Source organism: Castor canadensis, chromosome 7, assembly GCF_047511655.1.
Source record: "Castor canadensis chromosome 7, mCasCan1.hap1v2, whole genome shotgun sequence".
NCBI lineage: Eukaryota > Metazoa > Chordata > Mammalia > Rodentia > Castoridae > Castor > Castor canadensis.
Window position 1 is genome coordinate 5,506,783 of NC_133392.1, and position 24,465 is coordinate 5,531,247.

The 24,465-nt window shown below is 43.5% G+C and overlaps 1 protein-coding gene across 2 annotated transcripts in view; it reads right to left on the bottom strand.

The window, feature by feature from the left end:
* Dock1 (dedicator of cytokinesis 1) overlaps positions 1-24,465 on the bottom strand; it is a 477,546-nt gene that overhangs the window by 154,904 nt on the left and 298,177 nt on the right. For both annotated transcript variants that reach the window (XM_074078054.1, XM_020167338.2), the window contains exons 28-29: positions 17,718-17,819; positions 10,049-10,143 (exon numbers count right to left, since the gene is read on the bottom strand). In XM_074078054.1, the coding sequence (XP_073934155.1) occupies positions 10,049-10,143; positions 17,718-17,819 (197 nt within the window). The remainder of the gene's footprint in view (positions 1-10,048; positions 10,144-17,717; positions 17,820-24,465) is intronic.

The following is a 24,465-nucleotide window of genomic DNA, read 5'->3' on the forward strand; positions in this document are numbered from 1 at the left end:
GAACAAGGTCAACATCGCCATGAAAGCAGGAACCAGCAATTACCAAGCCTTTCACTCTTGGCGTTTCATTGGCTTTTCCAAGGACCACAGCACATATCTCACATGCTGGCCTCAGACTCAGATCAAGAGCATTGGCTTCTAGAGTTTGGTGTGCCACTCACAAACCTGGGCAACTCAGATAACCCATTAAATCTCAGGACTTTGTCTAAAAGTAAGCAAGTTGTATCATCTCCAGGTCAGTGTTTTGTGATGTTCTGTGATGCTGAGACAGGTCCACAATTTTGTGGACTGATGCTTCTGAACAAACACAGCTGCAGGAGCCCTGTGCTTTCCTGAATTCTAGCCATGCCACATAAGACAATTCCAAATGCTGTTTCTATGAAGTCAGTAAGCAACACTTGCTGACTTAATTATCCATAAATCAAGTAAACCTGCAACCTGAATAAATACAAGTATTCTATAAGAAGTAAGTGAATTTATGGAAACAAAGAACTGTATTTCTTTATGGTATACTTTTCTAATATGCATATGATAAATTCTGAATTGCTAAGGAGATGTCTGTGTTTCTCATCACTAACTGTGACCAAAGTCTTAGATATGGAGAAACAATGGCATCATAATGTCTTCAAAAGTCACAGCTTGTTAGATGGTAACTGCAGGTCAGGCTCTGGGTGAAATGCTCTACCTGCATTTCATCACTCACTCCACACAACGCTCTCATTTTTGTCTCTGGTTCATAGTGAGTACTCTACAACTTGGGGGTAAATTTACTAAACACAACAAAGCTAACAAGTAGGGTAGCATGGATTTGGCCTGACAAGCTGCCTGTAAGGCCCGAGCTCCAACCTGTTTCCAGGTGGCCTCTGTCTGGAGAAGTAAAGAGGAAAGGTGTATGGCTTCTCCCAGCCCCAGACTCAGCAGAAGGGGGCAAACAGGATTCAACCCAAGCAGCCAGAAGACCCACTTGCTAATACTACTTCACAATCCTCTATGCTGGGCACTAGTTGGGGCAGCCCTGGCATCTAAATTCATGTTACAGTAACTCCAATAGTCATTGCCAGCACCTGTCACTCAGTAACCTTGAGCCAGGCCAAAAAGATCTACTGTGAAGCTGGAGCCAGTGGCGGAGGATCTAGGGGAACACCTTTCCCTATGCCCAGAAACCACCCTAATATCTGGTAGTCAGCCCTACCATCAGCTATGGCTGTGATTATTTATTCTACATGACACTTGTTGCTCATGGCTATGACCCTGGCTACATCAGAGGCTGAGGTTGGAGGACAGTGGTCAGAGGCCAGCCCAGGCAAAATAGCACAATACTGTAGCTGAAAAATAACTAAAGGAAAAAAGGACTGAGGTCATCACTCAAGTAGTAGAGCACCTGCTTAGCAAGAGCTTGGCCCAGAGTTCAAAACATCAGTACCACCAAAAAAAATAAAATAAAGGGCACTGGTGTTGCTGGGGACGACACAGCAGAGAAGAATAGCTAAGAAACAGGAAATCAGAGAAAAGAGAATCACTGCATTGAAGTACATATATTTCCATTGTTCTCTTAGCATCCCCTAGACTCTGCATTTCCATCCACAAAATGGAGCTGTTAGTGATGCTGAATGATTCTTTATGGGGGGCTGATCTGTGCACTCACGGATACCTAGCAGCACCCCTGGGGTCCACCCAGTAGATGTCAGCAGCCCTTCGTCCCCCAGACATAGCAATAAAATGTGTGGATATTGCCACTTGTCCTCTAGGGGGCAAAATGGTCTCTGGTTGAGAATCACCAGAAAAGATACCCATGACATTGCCTAGCAACTCAGCAGCCTCAGTTGCCTTGGCTCCTCCTCCCCATAGTCTTGACTTAAACAGAAGCTCAGCACCAGAGGCCCTTGGCTGCCCATGCTTTCTCCCAGGTCCCAGTAGTGCTGGGGGTAAGAATTTAGGATGGGAGGCCAGGGAAGATATGGAGGACAAGTGCAGGCAGATGTACCCCCTCCCCTTTGCTTGGTGGCGAAGGATGTTTTCTGAATGGTATAGAGAGGCCACTTGACTTCGTTCCTCATAAAGTGAAGTGTGTCCACCAGCACTGAGGACGAGGGGCTGCAGCCCCAACAGCAGCCAGGAGCTCACAAGGACACGCGTACAGTCTGAGAATTCTTAAACAGACTTTGCCCTTTTAAAACTTTCCTCTAAGTGAGCGTCCCTAAATAAGAGTCCTGGCTGAGAGCTCTTCATCACTGCCATTCCTTTGAGAGCAGTTTGATTTTTCATCTTGGAATTAAATAAAGAGGCAATTTGAATCAACCATACCGTATAAAGTATCTATGCTATGTGCAATAAATTGGTTATAAACAGCCAGGCAAAATCAGGAAATCATTTGTTTTAATTAAGCAAAGAGCAAAAGCACACATGACATAGAATAACTATTAGGGAAAATATTAAAAATTAAAAATAACTTATGAAAATGCCATAAAGATAAACAGAATTCTGAGAAGTAGCAGGTGGCTGTCTGGTACTTTCTACCACTAGGGGACACTGGGCTGGCAACAGCATCTGCAGTCACATCCAGGCCCAAAAGTTGCTGGCAAGACCTGCCAATGTCCCTGCCCTCCACCAAGGATCATCAGGGGAAAAAAGCAAAACAATGACAGAAGCAAAATACAGTGCTGGGGCAGGGTGGGGGTGGGGGTGGCAGTGGGTTTTCTACTTTGTAATCTGAGCCATTTCTGGGCCCAAACCAGCACCTGTCTTGAAATCCTGGTGCATCAAGTCAGACAACACAACCTGCAAGGAGCAAAACGTGAGGTTTTCTGGGACATGAGCCAGAAAGGGCTTAGGTTCAGTACACACTGGCTCTACCTAGGAGGCAGACCCTGCGGTCAAACTGGGGTCTCTGAGCCGTGGGATATTTCAGGTAGAGCAGGTTTCCTTGGAGGGGGAGAAGGTTCAAAGATCAATATTAAGCTGGGTACAGGGTGCATGCCTGCTATCCCAGTGCTACAGGGACTGAGGTAGGAGGGTCTCGAATTTGAGGTCAGCTTGTGCCACAGAGAGACTAAAGGTCGCATCTCAAAAATAACTGCAAGCATGCTGAACTCTGGATAAACTTTCATTCCAGAATGTTTTTATACTGACGTTGAATTCTATGCCTTCATTGAAAAACTGTGTGTGTTCCTTATATATTCCCCATATATAAATAGGAGATAATATAAACAATAAATGTATAGTTTCCGGTATCTTTCCTTTTGGTCCTGAGCTAGTTGTGTTGTGACAGTATTCATGCTAACAGCTACCATATGTTGTTTCAAAGGGAAAAATAATTCTCTAGTGAGCTTAAAGTTGGCAAACCATTGCATATGCAAAACCGCAATAGAAAACCAATAAATTTAAAACATAAATTAAAGTAAATGTAACTATATCAAACTTAAACACCAGGCTTCATAGAAAGGAGAAAAGCTGTTGTGAAGTCCAAATCTGAGGTTCTCTAGGGCCCTAAATGCACTGTAGCCATGTTTTCAAGTGACAAAAGATTTGTCAGCCTTGTGCTCTTTCATGGCAGGCTGAGGTATTTCTCCGATGGGAGGCTGAACAAGAAAGAAAGCACATGATCCTCAGAGATAGCCATCCCAAGGCTGTGGCCAGTGCCAGGACCCTTGAACAGGTCTCCAGCATGCACCTCCCCCTCTTCCATCCCAAGCCCTGGTCATGGTGCTGTCACTAACTAAGGTTCTTTCATAGCAACATAACCAAGTAGCAATGTACCTGCAATGAGCCGGCCCTGCAAATTTGCTGTCTGAGCACTAAAATGATTTATTCCTAGGAAACCTAGCATCTCCAAGGTGGAATCCCTTTCGAAGGCTTACAGCCCTTTCCTGTCTTGACTATCTGCCAAATTAACTTTGGCAGAAAGATCAGTGAGCTTGCCATCCTGAACTCTGATACATCTGATGGATATTACTTAGGAGCAGGGAAATGCATTATATCTAAAATGAAAGAAATTGCTAAGTGACAACAATAGGCAGGGAAAATTTACCTCATGAAATGTGATTGTCATGTGTCAATGTTTATCATGCATGTTCGTTAGGTCGGTGAAAACATAAGACACAGCTTTAATGGATTAAGACAAATACTTCCTGGTCAAAAGATGTCTGAATCAGCAATGAGAGGAGATGGAGGAGGAGGAGGAAAGGTCACTTAGAAATGAGCCAGGCTCTGGTTAACAGGTGGTGAAGAGAGTAAAGTGTGCCATTCTGAGCTGACTATAAACATTATCCCTGACTGTGCCAGGATGGTCTCCAGGTGGCCTTGATGAAAACAAAACAGATCAGACACAACAGATACATTGAACAAGTAGTAACAAGAGCTCACAGACTTTAAGTGGGGATGAAACTTCAGAGTGTGAAAGGATGATTAAGATTAGTTGATTTCAGATATAACAACCCAGACACTAGATATTGGTGGCCACTAGGCACCAATGGAACAGGTCAACAAAATCCACTACATTCGATCAGCTAGTCTTTCAGACAGGTCCCATTCCAGTCAATCACAGCAGGGGCAGCACGCAAGCTGGTAACACCTTATACATGTCAAACTGAAAGAATTACATCTTCCATTGGCTGAGGACACAATTATGAGTTCTCAACTACCTACTTCCCTATGATATTCTCCTCCGCTGAGTGTCTCACATGTAAACGTCTACATCCCAATCTGTCAAATCTACCCTGAGAAGCCTCCAGGATCCTCCGTATCATCCAGTGAGATTTTCATAACTGCTGTATTTCCTTTTTGGCTTTATCTTCCAGTCAGCTTCAGCAATTCTGACTTCTAGAAAACTAAGTTTTGCTATGATTTTACATGTTCTGTTTTATATTCATGATCTACAAATGCTTACTTGCAAAATAACTAAGTCTTCTTTTAAAGTGTATAGAATATAAACCACAAATTATAAATATATTCTCCTTTAGACTCTAGCCCAACCTGTACGTGATCAACTAGTCTAAAACACAAAATGTACCTGGACATAGAGGGACACTTGAGAACTGAAAAATCACAGTTGCAAACTGTAATGACTCTGAGCAAGGAAAAACGTTGACTGGCCTCTCATCCTGAGAAAGGAGGACATGGTGTACAGGGAGGCTGGTGGAGAATTCTGACTGAGGTATTTGAATTTTATGAAACTCTGTTACAAGTCTGAATAATGGAAAAATGTGGCAATGGCTTGTTCCCTGCTACACCATCTATAGGAACAAGAAAGCCTAATTCTAAAAATCTGAAAAACTGTACTCAGCGTTGTCCTGTTTCTCACCCACTGGATGATGCAGTGAAATTAAAGCTGTTAATAACAAATGCTTTCTCAGAGGTGCAAAAGGAATTCTGTCTACCTGACAGACTCATTTCCTACCGGGTCACACCTACCATGGAAAGTTCTACTGGTGGATGAACACAATGCCCTATTGGGGTGAAGCCAAGGCCAAAGACTGAAAGACACAGACCCTCAACTGAATTGTCACATTCCCCTTGGCAGGTAAGAAGAACTTGAGACAGCCAGGGCTGACTGTGGACTATGTTACACGCACGCACGCGCACACACGCTCGCGAAGCATCAGTCCGGACAGGCCAGTAATCCTAAGACCCAGGCCAGGTGCAGCCTTCAGGGACTGCTGGAAAGGCCAGTGCTTCCAATGCAACCTGAGCTCTTCACTGGAGAAAGCGCCCGCCCCTGCCTCCAGGAGGATTTCAAAGTACCTTGAGACACCAGTGCACAAGCACACTTCTACTATTTCTGAACCGTGCTTGTCTTAAATGTCATCTTGCCACCTGGCAGCAGCCTATGCTCGTGCACAGCTACAGTGCCAGGCCACTGCCAGTCAGTCATTATCTTGAGCACAGCAACCAAGCAACCACTGTCCTTTGGGATACTCCTTCAATCCTATAGCTTTGATTCTTGATTTACAAGTCACTTCACCAAATCTAATGGACGCTGTCTTTAATTACATTTTACAAGCCCTGTGTGCTGAAGAGTGCTATGTTCACAGAGAAAAAAGCTAAACAAGCACACATATATTTAAGAGACCATGGAGGCTGATTTTGTCATTTTCTAAGTTGTGGGTGGTAAAACTGCATGTCCAGCTGTGCCATTAAAACTTAAATACAGACTCCAGAAGCTTCTGGGAAACACAGCTTATCCTTCGGAGGCAAGGAAGTCTCTGACACATGCCGGGAGGAGGGATGCAGGTGAGTCTATGGAGTCACAGGCCAATAAACAGATAATAAATAAATACATTTTAAAAAGCAGACAGGTGATGGCATAGAAGCACTGCTTTATAGTATTTTCAGAGTTTCTGTTGGGAAATTAGTTTACAGAATTCGTGAGACTTTGTCCTTCCAGACGTGCACATAGGGCAGGTGGAAGGCACAGTAAGGAACAATGTCCTAAGGGCACAGGCTTCCAATGGTGAAGAGAGAGAAGCAGCATGTTCGGCTTCTGTGCTCAAAAGTCACTTGGGTAGAGAGCAAACTTTGTAGGAAAGCTATGTTTTAAGGACACTAGAATAAACACCTCACAGCACTCTCTTGGGGAATCAGAAGCACACTTGAGATGGAAAGGCTAGACAGCAGATGGCTTAGGGGTTGGCTCTATGAGGCTGGCCTGGATTTAACTACTGTCCCTGCTGTGTGCTTTTGGCAAGTTATAAACCTCTTAGCCTCAGTTTCCCCACATCTAAAATGGACACAGAAACAGTGGCTGTCTCAGAGGCCTCTGAGGGCAGCAGGACATGGGAATGACCTCCACAATGCCCACTGCCCACACTTGACTCAACGTCTAAAGCACCTCCTTCCTGGCTTACTCTTCCCAGTTCACCTTGGGACATGTCCCTGTGGAATGTGTCAACTAGGAGGAAATGTGGCTTTGCTAGAGCCTCTCAGGGTCAGAATAGAAGTGTCTTTACTTGGAACCAACACCCTGCAAACAGGTACACACACAAACTCACACACACTAAACTCACACACCCCACTTCTCCACAGGAAGCTTCCATGGTGTGACCATGGCCCCCTGGCCTCGGAGTAGCTGAATGTATGATTAGATAGTCCAGTGCAACATTTTATGAAAGCCATACCACAGGCTGTGGGGACCTGACAGTCCCACTCCCTAACTTATCAAGATGTCCTTCAGGACTGTGGCATCTCTGTATAGTGAATGAGAGGACAGGATAGATATCACTGCTCCAGACTTTGTGTCCCTTCATAGGACTCTATCCTCAGAAATTTCAGTGTTACTGACCACACAGAGGACGCGGTGATGCTGTGACCTCTCCCTCTCAGACTTCTCCTTTCCCAAAACAAAAGCCCTTCCGCTCTGTGGCTGAGCTGGTGGTTTTGGTCCATGGGGCACCACACCAAACTATGGCTGTGACCTCTACATCTCGCCATGCTGTGCTGCTCAGTTAGCAGAAGGCTGGCTCTGTCTGCAATGAGTCCAGGATTCCAGGTCTTCTCATCCCAGAAACAACCATGTGGCCCAGGAGAAGACAGTAGGGTCTCTGGAGAGGGAATCCCAATTTACAGTCCTCCAGGGTTGGAGTCATAGACCACCCATGTAAGAACACACAGTTCTGGGGTAGCTGTCTAGAGCCCAGAGTTAAGAGAAAGGCATTTCATGGAGTGGTAGGCAAAGGAAATGGTACAAAGATGGCCTTGAAAACTGAAAACAGGTTCTCAATCATCATAAAAACCTCATGAAAATAGAGGTAGTGTTTAACAGTGTGACAGTTTCGCTTGCTGGGATTCCTGAAAGTCAGGGCACCAGGAAATACAGCACTATGGAGCCAATCACATCTTAGCTTTGCTGGGCCAATGAAGCCCAAGGTATAAAATCTGCAACCTAAGTACCAGGACATGGTCTCTCTGCTGGAGAGACCCAGAGGCCAAGTCCACAAGGGCAGAGAATAGAGCCCACTTCCCACGGCCTCCCCCACATCGAGGTCAGGACCCTAGGAAGGGCCTGTGCAGCAGTGGTCCTCAGCCCTGGTTCCTGATACACTGAGATCTCTGGTTCCAGGACTAGGAGTTGGGGGAGCTGTTATTGTTGCTGATTTGTTTGTTTTTATTGTGTGAAAAAGAAGCCCATTAAAACACTTTCGCAGCTCTTCACAGTAATTCTAAATTGCCAATCACAAAACCAAATCCTGTTAGGAGAAAAAGGGAGAGAATGCCAGTGCTTTATTTTAAGTCCTTCATTTGTAGATGAAGATTCAAATGCCAAGAGAAAGCCTCTTGCATAACCTCTTGCACAGCAGGTGGAAAGGGGAGAAGCTGAGGCCAGGACCAGCCCTGTTCCCCAGGCCTGGGCTGCATCCCTAGCAGTGCCTGCCCTTCCTCACCAAGCACCTCAAATGCTGTCTTCCTGGCGGGGAGAGTTCACCACAGCAACATCTACTTGAGACAGGGCCAGACCCCCAGATAAACCCTACGCAGGCCTGCTAGGAACCCTGCAAGCATGAGACCACCTTTGTCTCTGCTATCACAGAAAGGAGCAAGACCCAGGAAAGGCCTTGCTCCTTGGCTTTGTTTGTGGGATGAATAAAAGGCATTAAAAAGAGGTGGAGTGATTGGGAAAAAGTAAATTACTACCAACCACAAGGGGCAAAACTAACAGGCAGGCTAAAATACAAAACTGGGACAATTCCAAAGGCTGGCTGTAACAGACGTGACCTCGCTTACATTGCTGACAAGAACGTAGAGTGGCACAGACATGGTATGGCAGCTCCTTAGAACCCCTAATGTGTGTTTCCCATAGGAACCAGCATGGATACTCCTGAGGATTTATGTCACAGAAGTGAAGAACTGTGCTCACTCCGAAACCTGCACGCAAATGCTTACAGTAGCATTATTCATAGGACCCTGTACTACGAGTAGCCCCAGTTTCGTTCAAAATAGGGACTTGGTGAAGGAAACCATGGTCCATACATATCGTGGAATACTCTTCAGCAATGAAAAGGAACAAATCACGTATACAAAAAAACCACCAAAATTGGCCTCTAGGGAATTAACTAGTATGAGGAAAATAAGTCAGTTCCAAACATTATAGACTACATAACTGCACTTATTTAACATTTTTGAAAATTTTAGAAAAGGACAATTTAGTGGTGGCCACAGATTAGAGTTGTGGAAGGAGAGAGGTTAATGTGGTTAAAAGCGGACAAGAAGGGAGACATTTTTGGTAACAGAAATGTACAGTGGCCTGACTGGTGGTAGATTCAAGCATGTGTACATGTGATAAAATTGTATAGAAGTAAACACAAACACTAACGAACACAGGGGAGTGACTGGATCATGGTACATTCCCTGCTTTTAACAGAGTACTGTAGTTCTGCAAAATGCTATCCCTATCAACGAGAAAACTGGGTAATGTATACACAAGTCCTCTCTGTGTTATCTTTTACAACTGCTTGTGAATTGACAATTATCTTCATAAAAGTGTAATAAGAAAAAGAAGATCAAGAGAAAATTTCTCCAAAAAACTCCCACACAATCAAGAACTCTCTGATCATTGTTGGTGCTTACAGAAATTATAAAACCCAAAGTGCTAGAATATTAACCAACAGCTTTCACAGGGAGATGATCAGCAAGGCACAAGTTTAATATTTCATAAGTATGGAGAAAATGCTCACAATGTTTTTTTTTTAAATCTGAAATATGCAAAATGCCAGTCCTTTGAAACGCCTGGAGTAGGGCTGAGAATCACTTTGGCTAATGAAGACATCTGTTTGAAATGAGATGGCACATTGGTGGTGAGCAATTCCTCTCTGCCCGTGACAGTGGCTAAGGGAGCTGCTGGCTCAGGCTGCTTCTTTCCAGGGACAGAGACCAAGCTCCTAGTGCCAGAGCCCTGTGTTGGCACTGGAACATCACAAGATCTCCATGTCCAAGTCCCTCATAGCTATCTCCATCACAGAAGGGGGTGAGGCTCTGTAGGGAAGCAACCTTCATATGCAGGCAATACCACTGGCCCCACCAGACCTGACTCAGATGAGCACAGCTCCCCAGAACTTACTTGTTCTGCATCATATTCATTATCACCCAGTCAAAAGGGTAGACATTCTTCCCAATGAGGTTCTTAAACATGATGAATGTTTCCATCAGAAAGTCCTGAAATAAAAAACACCACATTGAAACACCCACCAGGAGAAAGGTGAAAACTACCCTGTGTAAGAAGGCATGAATGATGAGCTCATAAAAGACCCCATTATTTTTAGCTGAATAAAAACATTCGAAAAACTAATGAAGATGTATTTCACAAGAGCTGTGCATTAGTTCTTTATTTATCCGGGAACCTCTTGTCTGCAATGGATTTTTCAAGGATATATTCTGACACAGTTCCTGGGCGTGTAGGTACCCAAGAGTTACTAAGACACATCCATACTTTATAGGAAACATGACTTTTGCAAACCTAATTGGCAGGTTGTAGCTTTTTCTTGTTTTGTCTAAATCCATTTTTCATTATGAATAGGTTAAATGTAGGGTATTGTTACTCACTCCTTTTTCTTATGTAACTGAAACAATAAAAGGGATATGTACACACTCAGCATACTACAAACCATGTGGGCATGTGGTCACTTTGTCCAAGTCTTCTACACACCAGCTCCACCTCCCAGCCGCCCACTGACGTGCCTGGTATCTCACAGACAATACTCTGTCCTGAGTTGACTAAAGAGCAGCAGGGTTCAAGGTGTGCCCTACTGCCCCATTCTGATTCCAGGCTGATACCATTTCCCTATCCAGATTTAGTAGAATGGCTTGTTTGTGAGGACGAGACACTTGCTCTATGCTAAAAACCTGTACAAAGTAAGAGTATTCCAAAGAGTTCACATGTGCGGTAGCCTTGTGTGTGCTCAGGATATAGAGGGGGAAGGGGAAAGGCCGCAGAGAATTGATTTAGGAAAGTGAGGCACTGGCCAGAGATTGCCAAATGAGGGGATATTTCTCATTATTTAATCTACTGAATCATAAGTAGGTGCAATGCCTATGAAGGCCAAGGTGGTGGATGGAATTTAAGCAGCCAAGAAAGCAATTTCCAGTGCAAAGTTCTTAACCAGCACCATGTACAAAGGAGCACACGTGAAATCTGATGAAACCATTAGGGGAGGGGCAAATTTCACACACTTTTCCAGTAACCTTAACAGTCACAGTACATTGCTACAAGTCCAGTCTGTGCTGGATGGGATTGGCTGCTCCTGTCCATGAATAAAACTCAGGGAGTGATGTGATTACCCTTTGATGACAAAGGCTCTAGGCCAAGGTAGGGACCTAGGCAAAGCCAGGAAGGGAAAGTGAGCATAGGCGTCCTCCACACTCTGCCCATGCAGTCTGTGACCAACCACCAGAACTCAGGAGCACAAACATTCTAGTGTCCCCTAACTGGCTTCTTTCCCCAGACTAATTATTGACAGTCATATTTTAGTACTTAGTTTCCCATTTTGTTACGTTTTCCATTTTGATGACCAGGTTACATATGGTGTTAGCTGGGTGCTGTAATTTAGCCACATTTCTACCTGCATGGAATTGCTGGCTTCCTTGATCACCCTTCATCGAAGCCTAAAAATTGAGATGCAGTGTCTGGGCTACATTATTCTGGGAGAGGAACATCTTTTCCCAGCTCCTTTTCTTTCTTTTCTAGGAGACACAGTCTCGTACTTCATTAGCATGGCTCAGCTGTTAAATTGTGGGACTCTGCTGATCAAACAAAACACTGCAGAGAGTGGGAAATGAGGTTTCGTAAGGCTTCCTTATCGGTCTGCGTAATTCACTAGTCATGGTGGTCCAGACGTTTAAATGCGCAAGCCCAGAATGGCTCATGAGCTTAGCAAGACTGTTCTACAGAGGTCTCTACGTTGACAAGGGCGTGTTTTATGAGACTTTCAGCTAATGTTGGTTTATTCTTGTTAATTTGATAATTCACAAGGATCTCTACATAATAAGTGGGCGGCTCTAATGAGAGCCATCAGCGCACCCCAGAGGTCAAGTCCTCTTACCAGAGGTTACCTGCTCGTCTCCATCCCTGACCCCTGCCAACATGCACAGATGGTCATTCTCTTGCACCTGGACTGCCGCAGGGTAACTCATCCATCCATGTCATTCTTTCCCTCTTTGTCCCCACGCTTCACCCAAAGTGATCTTTTCAACTATGAATCTGATCAAAAAATGCTCTCCCCATCTTGCCCTTAAACCCCTTCCGTAATGGCTTCCCAATGCTTTTAGACTAAAGATGAAGCATATTGATGCTCAGATCAGGAAAGCCCCATCCTTGCTGTGTCCAATAAGCAACAGTTATAAATGAAAACAATTAACAGATTTTCTACCCATCTGATGAAGGGCTGTAGGGAACTGGGTATCTGTTCACTTTATGGGTCTCTCAGGTTCACCCTAAAGATCACCTCATAATTGCCAAGGGGAGGTATGTATATTGTAATGGAGACAGCTGGAGTTATTATCTTTCAACTGTGTGGCCCAACAGCATCCCCAGTGTGGGCCAGTGTGCCACTCCCAGCCTCCCAAGTGAACTCAGCAGGAAGTACTCAACACCACCTCTGAAACACTCTTGCCAAAAAGCAGGTCTTGAATTGTAGGGCAAGCTTCCAGCTTTCAGGACATTATGTGGGAGGGATGAGGGAGGCTAGCTTTAGAAACTAGTTTAAAGATATTTCAAGGAAGAATTCACAAAACCTAGACAGGGGGACAGTCTACCAAGCTCTTGGTTTGGTCTTTGCAAAATAAATAAACAAACAAATAAATAAAGTGATGCCATGAAAAGAAGATAAAAAGCAAGATGATGAGTTTATTCTAGGAAAAGGAAAAGCACCAAGAGACACAAACAAACCTGACAGACAAATTTGGTCTGGATTCGGACCGGAGTTGGCCACCATGTGAGTGTGAGCAGAATGAAGACACCTGAGGCCCCCAGGGTAAGAGGACGGCTATCCTGTCCTGTGGTACAGAGACCACTGGACAGCATCCTGGTTCTTAGAGGTGCTTGTGGAGACACTTAGGGATTAGCATTCAAAAGTGGCTCTCAATTTCTTAAGGGATTTGCCATATAGACAGAGACACAGACACTGGAAAGGAGCACCCAGGCGGAAGTGCTCAGGGCTCCCAACTGACAGCAGGAATCTCTGTTCACACTGCACAATTCTTCCAGTGTTTCTGTATGTTTGAAACATTTCATGATGCACAGTTAGGGCAAAGAATACAAGTAATACTGGGGGAATATGAATAAGTCACTGGGTGATACGAATGTCAAAATCCTGGTTTTGATGCTGCATTATAGTTTTGCAAGATGTTACTGTCAGGATAAACTGGGTAAAGGGCACACAGAACTGTTATTTCTTACAGGTGCACATGGCTCAACAACGATCTAAAAGTGAAAAGTTCATTCAAAAACCAAATGTTTTAAAAATAAATTTTAAAGAGTCTCAGGAACTCAGGAGGTAGGAATTGGGGAAACATGGTTCAAAGTAACCCCAGGAAAGTTAGTGAGACCCCATCTCAACAAATAAGCCAGGCATTACAGGCCTGTGCCTGTCGTCCCATCTACAAGGGAAGCTGTACATATAAAAGGATTGTAGTCTGAGGTTGGCTCTGGGCAAAAACCATCAAACCCTATCCAAAAAATAACTAAAGCAAAACTGGGGACATGGCTGAAGTGGTACAACTCCTGCCTAGCAAGCCCAAGGCACTGAGTTCAAACCTCAGTACCACCAGGGGGTAAAAAATTAGAGTAGAAAAACAGCAAACTGATGAAAATTAACATGCAAACAAAGACGATGAAGCTTTGGCAGGAGGAGATCTTGTGTGGTCTGAAGCCTCAGGTCCTCTCAGGTTCCCCACCGTCACCAGGAACACACTTGCCACAGGCCAGCCCCTGCACTCCCCACCCCCACCCACGGCCCTCTTTCCTCCATAGCCCCCTCACTGCAGAGAAGGAACCTGACCACCCACATAACCACTTGCCTGCTGGACACACAGGTGCTTTTGGTTGACTGGAAAGACTGTGATTAGCTGTGGCATTGTCTGTTGACCATCAAACCTTAGAGCTGGCCTGTCTGCAAGGCTCCATGGCTAATGTGCATATCTAGTCATGGGCAAAGTCACTGTCAAAGTACTCTCTGCCTGCAGATCCATGGTGCAGTGTGGACAGCCTCCATGAGCACTGTTCTGAAAATGGTCAGAGGAGTGAAGCAGCAGGTATGGATCCTGGATCATCTTCCAGCCCAGATGCATGCTCCATGGGGACTAGCAGGTCACCCTTTGGTGGCTGTTTTCCAAGGGTCTCAGTGCCTGTAAGACCTTGCATGGCTCAAGAGCAGAGTGTTTCATTGGCAAGAACACTCACCTTCCTAGCCTGCCTGCTTCCACAATGCCCTGAGCACCTCCCTTACCACTTCCCACATGCAATGCCCAGCCTTGGACCGGGACAGGCTGATGGTTGCACTTCTCCACCCTCCTCTACCCTACATCTGACTAACCTTCAGCATTCATTTACTGCCTCCACCTGCATTGGCCCTAGGTCCCTCATTCCTCACTGAACACATTTTCTAAAGACCACTGGGGTGTAAAAGCAAGACGCATACTTGGGTCTTGTACCCAGTGTCCCTGAACTGAGTACTACCTACCTGATAGTTTTACGAGTGTCAGGAGTGTCATATGTCCACAAGTAGCTCCATGTGTCCACACCTGAGCTTACGCTAATGAGGTGATAGGGTGTGGCTGGGCTCTAGAAAAACTAAGAGACTAGAGTGTTGGAACTTTCATCTTCTACTGCCCATCAGTGACTGGGGCATGGAGATTATTCTGCTTCTGGGCAGTGGGGCAGGTGGAGGTGCTGGGAGCAGAGGCTGGGAGAGGATGCTTCTGACACACTACGAGGTTGTCCTGTGCAGCTCTTCCCTTTGGCTGTTCCAACACTGTATCGTCAATAACAAACTGGGGGCATGGCTGAAGAGGTGTCCACAAGTGTGTCGCTGAGTTCTGTGAGACATTCAGGCAAAGTGTGAACCCTAAAGCCAGGGTCATGGGAAACCCTGATTTATAGCTGTTTGTCTGGAAGTAAGGGAGCCGGGCCCTGCAACTGGACTGGGCTGAGCTCTGTCACCTACTGGATCTGAGGCTTAACTCCAGGTAGACAGTATTGGAATTGAACTGAGTTGTAGGACTCCCAGCTGTGTCAGAGAATTGGCTGGGATGAGAGAAACCCCAGGGCATATGGTCACAAGAGAATTTTGGATGTGAGTACAGAGAAACGTGTGTTTTTCCAGAGCCACTGATGCGGACTTGTGAGAAACAGTGAGAGGACAGCCATCTGGAAGGTCTGGAGCTCTCATCATTCCCTCCACCTGACAACGGGGACTCTGTGCAAAGTCCTGAGACTGAGATTTAGACATAGGACAGCAGCAGCTGTGGGGCAGACGAGCATTTCTACTGCAGAGGAGTCTGAAGATGTCAGTGGCTCAAATCTTCAAGGATAGGCTTGCCTCCGCCTTGGGTTGGTATGAATGGTGCACGTCCAGTCCTTTTCTTTTCTGTGCACTATTCTCTCACTAGTGTAGGGTCACAGTCAATTTGAGAGGCTGTAAAAGCAACAGCCCTGTGGCCTGTGACTTTGGTGTGACAATAACCATGATTTTGTGTGGGAAGGACTCATCAACAATAAAGGGTTAAATTTGAGAACCTGAACTAGCACATGTTAGAAGGAAGTGAGTCTTCAGAAAATTATTTAAGTTGTTTTCATATTGGAATACTAATTAACTTTCAATTATTACACACAAAATGATCTTCTGTTTTATGATAGCTGCCAGAGTAGAAAAATAATTTTAAAAAACTCTCTACATATAGTTAATGGATAGGAACACATTTTACAAAGGTTCTGATGGATTAACAACAATAAAAAAAAAAAACTCTTTACCATTCTTGCAGTATGAATTTGAGATATCCAAAACAGAAATGGCATTTCACAATGGAAATCAAATTGTCTGCAAATAATTGGTTTTCTGAACTGCTGTGTCTATGGAAAAGAAGTCCCTTGGGAAATTAGGGTCACACCATGGGTAAACATCTGATTCTTTGCTCTGGGCAAGGAGAAAAGGTACACACGTGGCATTTAGCAAATTACAGTAATTTTTAAACACCTTGTCGTATGGTCACTTTCCACAATGCAATGAAGGCTCTCACCGACAGAGCCACTTAAGAGTTCACAGTAAGTAACTCCTGTCATTTCTTGGTGGACTTTGCTCAGTTACGAGCCTGAGAGGCTCTCCAGCCTTAAGCTGTACCCTAATCATGGATGCTTATCAGCACTTCTCCAAATAGTGCACTAGCCACTCTCAGTAAAACTATGATGCAACTTAATTAGGAAAAGTATAACAGAGGGAAATTTATTGCCTAGGAGCTCACAGTTTGCACATGGGGCTTTAAACACATGATTGCTCTGATACGGAGCCCTCACTTTTCAGGACGGGTGATTTGTCTCATTCTCAAAGTTTTATTATTCAGACTGCAATGTTACCTATGACACTTTTCACATAGTTTCAATCTATAAGTATTCTTTCCATTGACCAATGAAGAATAAGGACATATGTAAGACTCATTTTTGGCATTAAATACTGTATATATAAAACCTGATTTCATTACGGCATGACTTCAAACAAATCATAGGATATAATGTAATGTATGATATATTTGAGTATGTCTTGACTATAACCTACTCATTAATATTCCAAGAACACTAAAACATGCAGCCACACAAACATGTACACATTCTTGTACCCTGACATTTATTTAAGAGAAACTGCTGTGATTTTGAGATATACATTTATTTTTTGTCCTTCTTAGAAGTCTGTAATCTATCTATCTCTTTATCATCTATTTCTCTCTAAGGCAACGATAAGAAAAATCTGCCCTACAAATAACCTTTTGGTAAAAATCATAAAAATCATTGTCTTTTTCCCATGCTTTAATAAGACAGAGGTCAAGTGGTACAAAACAAGTTCTGGAGACATGAGTAGCGCTTACTCTATCCTGCAGGAATCTGGAGGTATTTTATAGGAACCAAGAGCTCCTTAGGAAAGGAATCCCAGAGTCAAGTCAACTTCTCATCAGGAGCCCTGCCAGCAGGCTTGGTTGCAGCTCTGCTGAGGATTCTGCCATATGGCTATGCAATTTCAGGTCACTAGGGAGGTAGCTCCTAGGCAATAAATTTCCCTCTGTTATACTTTTCCTAATTAAGTTGCATCATAGTTTTACTGAGAGTGGCTAGTGCACTATTTGGAGAAGTGCTGATAAGCATCCATGATTAGAGTACAGCTTAAGGCTGGAGAGCCTCTCAGGCCCGTACTGAGCAAAGTCCACCAAGAAATGACAGGAGTTACTTACTGACCATCTATCCATGGGTAACACCTCCAAATAGTCAGTGATCCCAAAGCACTGGAGAACAGAGACCAGAACAGACACGATTTCTCTGGGCCAAGACCCTGAGTCATTCTCCAGGTCATCACTAGATGAAAGTCTGCAAGCCTTATCAGAAACAAGGCTTTGGTTACATTGAGTAGCTTCTGAAATCAGAGCAGGTTCTCATGCGAAAATCTATTTACAATGGAAATGTTGACATCATCTTTTGCTTACATGCTGGCTACAGCACACAGGTTATATGAAATGGTAGAAAGGACACTCACCACGACATCAGTCCTCATTTTTCCAAAAGTCTTGAGCAAGTGAGCATAATGGTAATCTTCCATCTGCCGTAAAATAGCTGTCATGCAAGCAACGAAGTTCCCCTGCAAATGGACGGAAAAGTAGAATTAGATGGAGAGAAGAACACTTATGGGAAAAATGTCGATGTCAACCAAGGGAGAAGCCCTGGGGGTGAGTCCTGCCACACCTTGCTCGAGGCCAACCAGCTAAGGTAGGCATTAGTCACTTCTGACCTCACGGTATTTTCTGGGGAGAAGGGTGTGATATTTCTTTCTCCTTAACTGCATTAAATGTTTCCTGAGATGAGGTTGTCAAGACTTGGAAAACAAACTTTAAATATTTTTGTATTTAGTACACAAAAATTAAAGACAGGAACGAAATCTTGGTCACTGATGTTTTGTGCCCTCTTGGAAACTTGCTATTCTTATTACCAGGCAAACTGCGCACAGCCCCTCCTCTTGCACCATGGCAAAGAGAGGTCTTTTATTTCTCCAAATCTTCCTGAGTCCCCCTTGACCAATTTAGAGGCAATCACCACTGACTCCACAGTGAGTTATGGTCCAATTCTCCAACTCAGGAAGAGAAGGGGGAGGAAGACAAGCTCGTGGGAGTGTCAAGTGGGAGAGGTGGGAATTCCTCAAACCAGACAACTGGCTGGAAGGAGGGGGTAAAAAGAAATCAGTGAACAAAAGCAAGACACAGCCAAAGCAAAGGACCAAAGCAGGTGGCACACGGCAGAGCCTGGTCTGTGTGTGGCTGTGAGAATGCATGTGCCTCTGTGTGCCCTACAGGATGCTTAAGTGTGTGTGTGTGTGTGTGTGTGTGTGTGTGTGTGTGTGTGTGTGTCAGAGGAGACAGGTATGAGCCGTCTTGTAGCCATTAGCTGTAATTTCTCACTCCTAGAGTGGGTAGCTAACAACATCATACAGCCTTCATACCTTTTAAATATGTACCCCTAAGTTAATAACATTTTAAGATACACAAGACATATATTTTCTCCTAATAAACCAGTAAAAGTCTAGAAGAATTATAGGATGAGACTTAGTTTGAGACATGTCCCTATTTTTTCCCCAGTAAATGAGCTCCCAAATTGCATTCTTTTACTAACTGTACTTTTTCAACAACATATTTGAATGCCTAAATATCTTTTATATTAATTTGGAATACGCACTCCACAGTGAAATGTTAAAGTCTAATATTTTCTACAATCCATTTTACATCTGTAGGATACACATATAGGTTTCCAAATGAGTCCTCGAAGGGTGCATTACACAAATTGAACAAGTACAATAATAATGATATGTATGGTAGCTTCCATTTGCCCAGAAATGTAAATTATTTGTGAACGATGATAATTACTGAGATTTAGATTCCAAGTTGGTGGTGTTTGGGGAAAGTGCTAAATAATGCTTCTTGTGCACGGGAGGAGTAATTAGTAAAATGGTAAAATGTCTGCTTACAAATATGAACTTTTGAAAGACATAAATAATCTGGTATCCCACTGGGCTCCAGAGCAGCTGCCTTTGCACCTTGCCTTCTCCTTACGAGAATGTGTCCTTGGGGCAACCGTCTTCATGAGGAGGCCTGCTGACCAAGCCCTGTGACGAGGTTGTGAGAACCATGATGTTATCCAATCACAGCACAGACTGGCTTCTGTTCCACTGTGCAAGCAGTGAAACTGAGGCTTGGAGCCTTGCCCTCTGAGGAGCAAAGAGAAAAGCTGGGCATGAAATCAGCGCTCCAGGGCCATAAGACAGGGACTTAGTGACTGACCTAATTTCTTTCCCTCTTATCCACACGCAAATTTTAATTTTTCCTCTGAGAAGTCTGAGGCTATTGCTGACAACCAACATGAGGAAAGATGTACTTTCTTCCTCTCCTGCAGTCACAGAAAGTAGGAAGAGGATGAGGAAGAGAAAAGCCTTCATAAGCCTCCGCCCCAAATTCCAGTCTGGTACAGCTGCAGGAAACACAGTCTACTCTCTGTGAGATGAAGAGCTTTCCAGAAAGAGGGCTGTAATCCACCCAGGCGCTCTAATTAATTCTGCCGGTCAAAACAGTTCAACGATGGAAAAGCCACATGTTAGAATCACTGAAATCACCTAGCCAGGAATTTATAATGGGAAGCAATATATCAATATGCTTAACTTAAAATATCAAGTCGAAAGTAGAAAGAAAAGAAAGACCTCTGAGGGGTCTCAGAAGGCTGAGGGCATGGGCTCATAGTAACATTAGTGAGAAGAGCCAGTGCATCTAAGGTCAGGCCAGAGACTTGAGCAGGTGACATGGACATACTCAATTTAGGAAGCAGATTGCCTTGTAATGTTGAAAAATGCACACAAGGCAAAGAATAGGGGAACTGATCTAATGCTGACATGAAAAACTAAAAAGACATAGCAAAATCCATAAAGCTTGTCCTGGGAATACGTAAATGGCCAGTTGTGAGGCTTCTCTGTGCCTAAGAAGGTCACCGAGAAGGCAGTCAAATGGCCCCTTATTTAATAGTGATGGGGACTAATCAGAGAAGGCCTGGCAAGGGCAGAAGAACAGGCCATCAGGCCCTCTTTACTTAACCTAAGGAAATGGGCCAAAAGCAATTTGTGCTGTTCAGTCTTTCCTTTCTTAGAGGAATCAAGTCTTGCTACTTCAGCTCTTTTCTAAGTTGGAACTTGAGATGCCAGGAGGAAAGGGGGCGGGGGGGAGGGTAGCATAAAATTCACACAAAAAGCTCCTTCTTCCCTTCCTGCCTTTAGGAATGGAGTCTCATCCTTAGGATATCAGGATTTTTCTAGGCGGCCAATACCATGAAGTTTTATTGCCCACCTAGACATGGTGGAATGCTGCATAGGGCATTACAGTTTCTAAGGGTGAAATGAGGGGGTACTTATGAAAACTGTATTTGAAACCAGTTATACATTGGGAACAAAAATGGGGGAGAACTGTGAAAAGAAAACTTAATTCTGCAGGCTCAGAAGAAAATTACTATAACCCTTGCTTTAATTGATTTATTTTATATGAACTTAGGAGTCACGTGAAGGTTTTATTTTTAAACAATGGTTGGTTGGCAGGTAGGCTGGTGGTAACCATGGTGGAGAGCTGGTCCTGGAACTTCAGCCTGGGGATCTCAGCCTCCCAACTCCAGTCGATGAGAATAAATAATTAACTAAATAAAAATAAGACATAGTACTATGGTTCCAAAGAAATGCAAAGTAAGGGCAGAGAAGTCACTAGGTACTTGCAGAACATTTTGAAACCAGGACACTGAGTGCCAAATAAACAAACAAACAAAAAAAAGTGAACCTCATTAGTAATCAAGATGAAAATGATACATCATCGTTCACTGCCGAAATAGCAAAGAAGGGTGTAAGTGACGATAATGTTAACAAGGGTACAAGGAATGAGGACTCTAATACACTGCTGGTGGAAATTGCTGTAACCTTTTAAAAAGAGATTTGGTGGTAGGTTTGAAAAGTATCCGAAAAAATACTCATCTCCTTTGTAATTTTATTTTCAACAACTCACCTAAAAAGTAAATTCAAAATAAGAAACTGTATGCCCAAAGTTGTCCATTGCACCACTGAAAATAGATATCTAAATGTTCAAAGTGAGAAACTATGTAATATGATATTCTATAGGAATGCAGATAAAATATGGGATGCCCACTTCAATTTGAATCTCAGATAAACAACAAAAAATAAAGTGCCCCAAACACTGCACTGGAAATATTGTGTGGGTTATACAGACAGTAGAAAAAAAAAATCATTGTTTATCTCAAGTTTAAATGGAACTGAGTGTCCTATATTTTTGTTACACCAAGCAATTGTACCATAGTATTATAATGAAACATTGTACGATCCTTAAACATTAACCATGCAAACATTTTAATAACATGAGAAAATATATGAAGAACAAAAAAGGAGACAATTATATTTACACACTTCAGCAACATAAAGAATCTACACCACAGGAAAAATCAAAACATCACTAGAAAAAGAAGATTTGGGAATCTTCAGGGAAAGGACAATGAGCCCAAATTAGTTTTATGAGCATAAAACATATTAATACTTTCAAGTGTGGTCCTGAAACATAAAGAGCTCATCTTTAAGGTGGGACTACCTCTGCCTGCCCAGGAGTCTTTAATGTCCTAGTCTTTTATTCTCAAAATCCCTCTTCTAGGGAATGTCCCTGTGCACTTCTCTCCTGCCTTATGCTGCTTTTCGAGCTCTGGACTGAACTCCCCATCTCCCACCCCAGGAACCCTGAGAACTACCCTGAGAGGCCCAGGTTCCCTTTAGGCCCCCCATGCAGTAGGAAGGTGCAGAGGTGGAAGGGATTGCTGGAGAATAGAGGCAGGTAGACTGGAGGGCAGCTAGAGTAGAGAACAGATCACACTGAGCACAGGTAGAATGGAGACAAGCAGAGCTGACCAGAGGAAGGATGGAAGGCAGGTAGGACTCAGCACAGGTAAAAGAGAAGACAGGGAACACTGAGGTACTCAAGTAGAAGGAAGACAACTAAAACCATCAACAAATAGAATGGGGCCCTGATGGTGGTGCAAGAGGCATTTTGCATCAGGCAAGTTTGATACAAGATATTACTTCAGGAATAGAAGCAACAGGTTAAAATAAAAAAAAAAAAGACTTAACTGTGGAGTGAAAAGGCGTGGAGACACAGCTTTTACACAGGGTCTTTGTCAGCAGTGCAGAGCTCAAGGTCTAAGTGTAAGTGTCTGAATAAGAAGGAAAATACCAAGGGTTTTAACTCTTGGTCATGCAGTGTCATGAAGGCAAAAGAAAAATGGGCTTAGCCACATCACTGCCTGGAAGGTATGAACTTGCTCTGGTAATTCTATCAACTAGATATAAGCAGATTCACTCCATCCTGGAGCTTCTCCTTCATAATTGGTGTGTATCTGCTCTCTGAGACCCATGGCAGAAATGCCAACACTTGTCTAAATTCCAAGCATTCCGGTGAGATTTTTGGGTCACTTCAAACCACAGGAGCTGTGGCAGCGGCAAACACACCTAGGAAGGCAGATGCTGGATTTGAATAAAAGGCTAATTCCAATGAATGAATCGGGGATGATATTTGATGATTTTCAGTGGGATCTTGGTAAGAATTTTAGCCACGCTCACATCAAGAAAAGCACTTTGAGGAGGACCCCCATTTAGATACTTAAATGTCAAATATACTGATGAAAATGAACCTACTTCCTAATCATCATTAAAAATTAAAAACCAGTAATTGTCCAGTGATATTTGTTGAATGTAACGAGGCAACACTGAGAAAAAAGGGTCATAAAGGTGGCACGATGTGTAACTTGGTGGATTCGAATGACTTTCTTTCTAGGGAAACACTGAAGTCAAAGAAATCAATATGGTAAAACAGCATTTGAAAAAAGAATAAAGGAAAATGTAATATAATTGAGTGAAGTCTTCAGTTTGAAAGTCAGAGGTGGCTAGAAATAAACCCATATAGATAAGTTCATGGTACTGATAAACTAAAAGACCTATGGAGCACAAAACTTTCTGTTTTCTAGACAAACAGCTAGCAGCAAAATGTTCATATGCTCTAATTTCTATGAAGAAATTTCAGAAAGAGAAAAATACAGAGTCTAAAAAGCATAGTCTCAAAATGTCAGAAGCCAGTCCAAGACTGTTCCAAAGTCTATGCAGAGATGAAGTTTGCCATATAATAAACTAAAAATGATTAAAGACATGAACTTATCACTTCAAATTGCCAGTAAGAACATGATTAAAATACTGGAACCCACAAGGCCTAAGAAACCAAGAGGAGATGCAATGAGAGAAGAGGATTTTGAAGCTGAGAAGCAGATGAGCTTGTTGGTTAGTTAGGAAGGAGGTGATGGTCTATGAAGAAGCCTCTGATTCCGGTCAGAATCCCAGGGAGGCACAGAAATTGGAAGAGCCAGGAGCTCAGAAAGTAAGGCTCTTGTAGGGTCAGAACGACAGCACCACTGGCTTTAACATAGTTGTTACCCTCGCTAACACTGCTAGGAGGACTCACCTACCCACTCAAGGCAGAGGACAGGGGCAGAGCCTGACAGGCAGCAGAGATGATCTGCCCGGAGAACGCCTAAGGATAACAAATCAATAGGAAATCCCCACTCATCTGTGCTTACCCCCAGCTTTTCAGCAAGGAGGTTAAAACAAGCTCTTCTCTGCTGATCGTGGTCACACATGAAGCTAGAGCAGGAGACTAAGCTTTGGGGAAACTGACCAGCCACAGGGAACACATCCATTAATACTGAGCTCAGTCTGCCCAGGCACACCTTGCAGGGACCGCTGCCCCTTTCTTGGTGCCCACACTGGAGACAGAGAATCTCAGGCCTCGTGCATAAATTCACCAAGCATTAATAGCCAAACATGTAAAACCCAGGAGAGAGAGAAAACTCAGGAAACAGACAAAAATTTGAAGAGCTCTAATGACAGTATATCAATGAAACAAGAACATCACGTAATAAAAAGGAACACAGACCAAGAAAGAATAATCAATTTTAAATCTCAGAGGACTTAAAATATGCCATCAGAAATAGATATTAGAACAGAAGTATGGAGAGATAAAATTGGTGAAATCCTCCAGAAAGTAGAACAAAATCAAACACAAGGGGGAGGGCATAAGAGAGAGTAAGAAAATCAGATAATCTATTCAAGAGATTCACTATCTAATAAATTGGAATTTCAGAAAGGAAGAGCACAGAAAATGGAT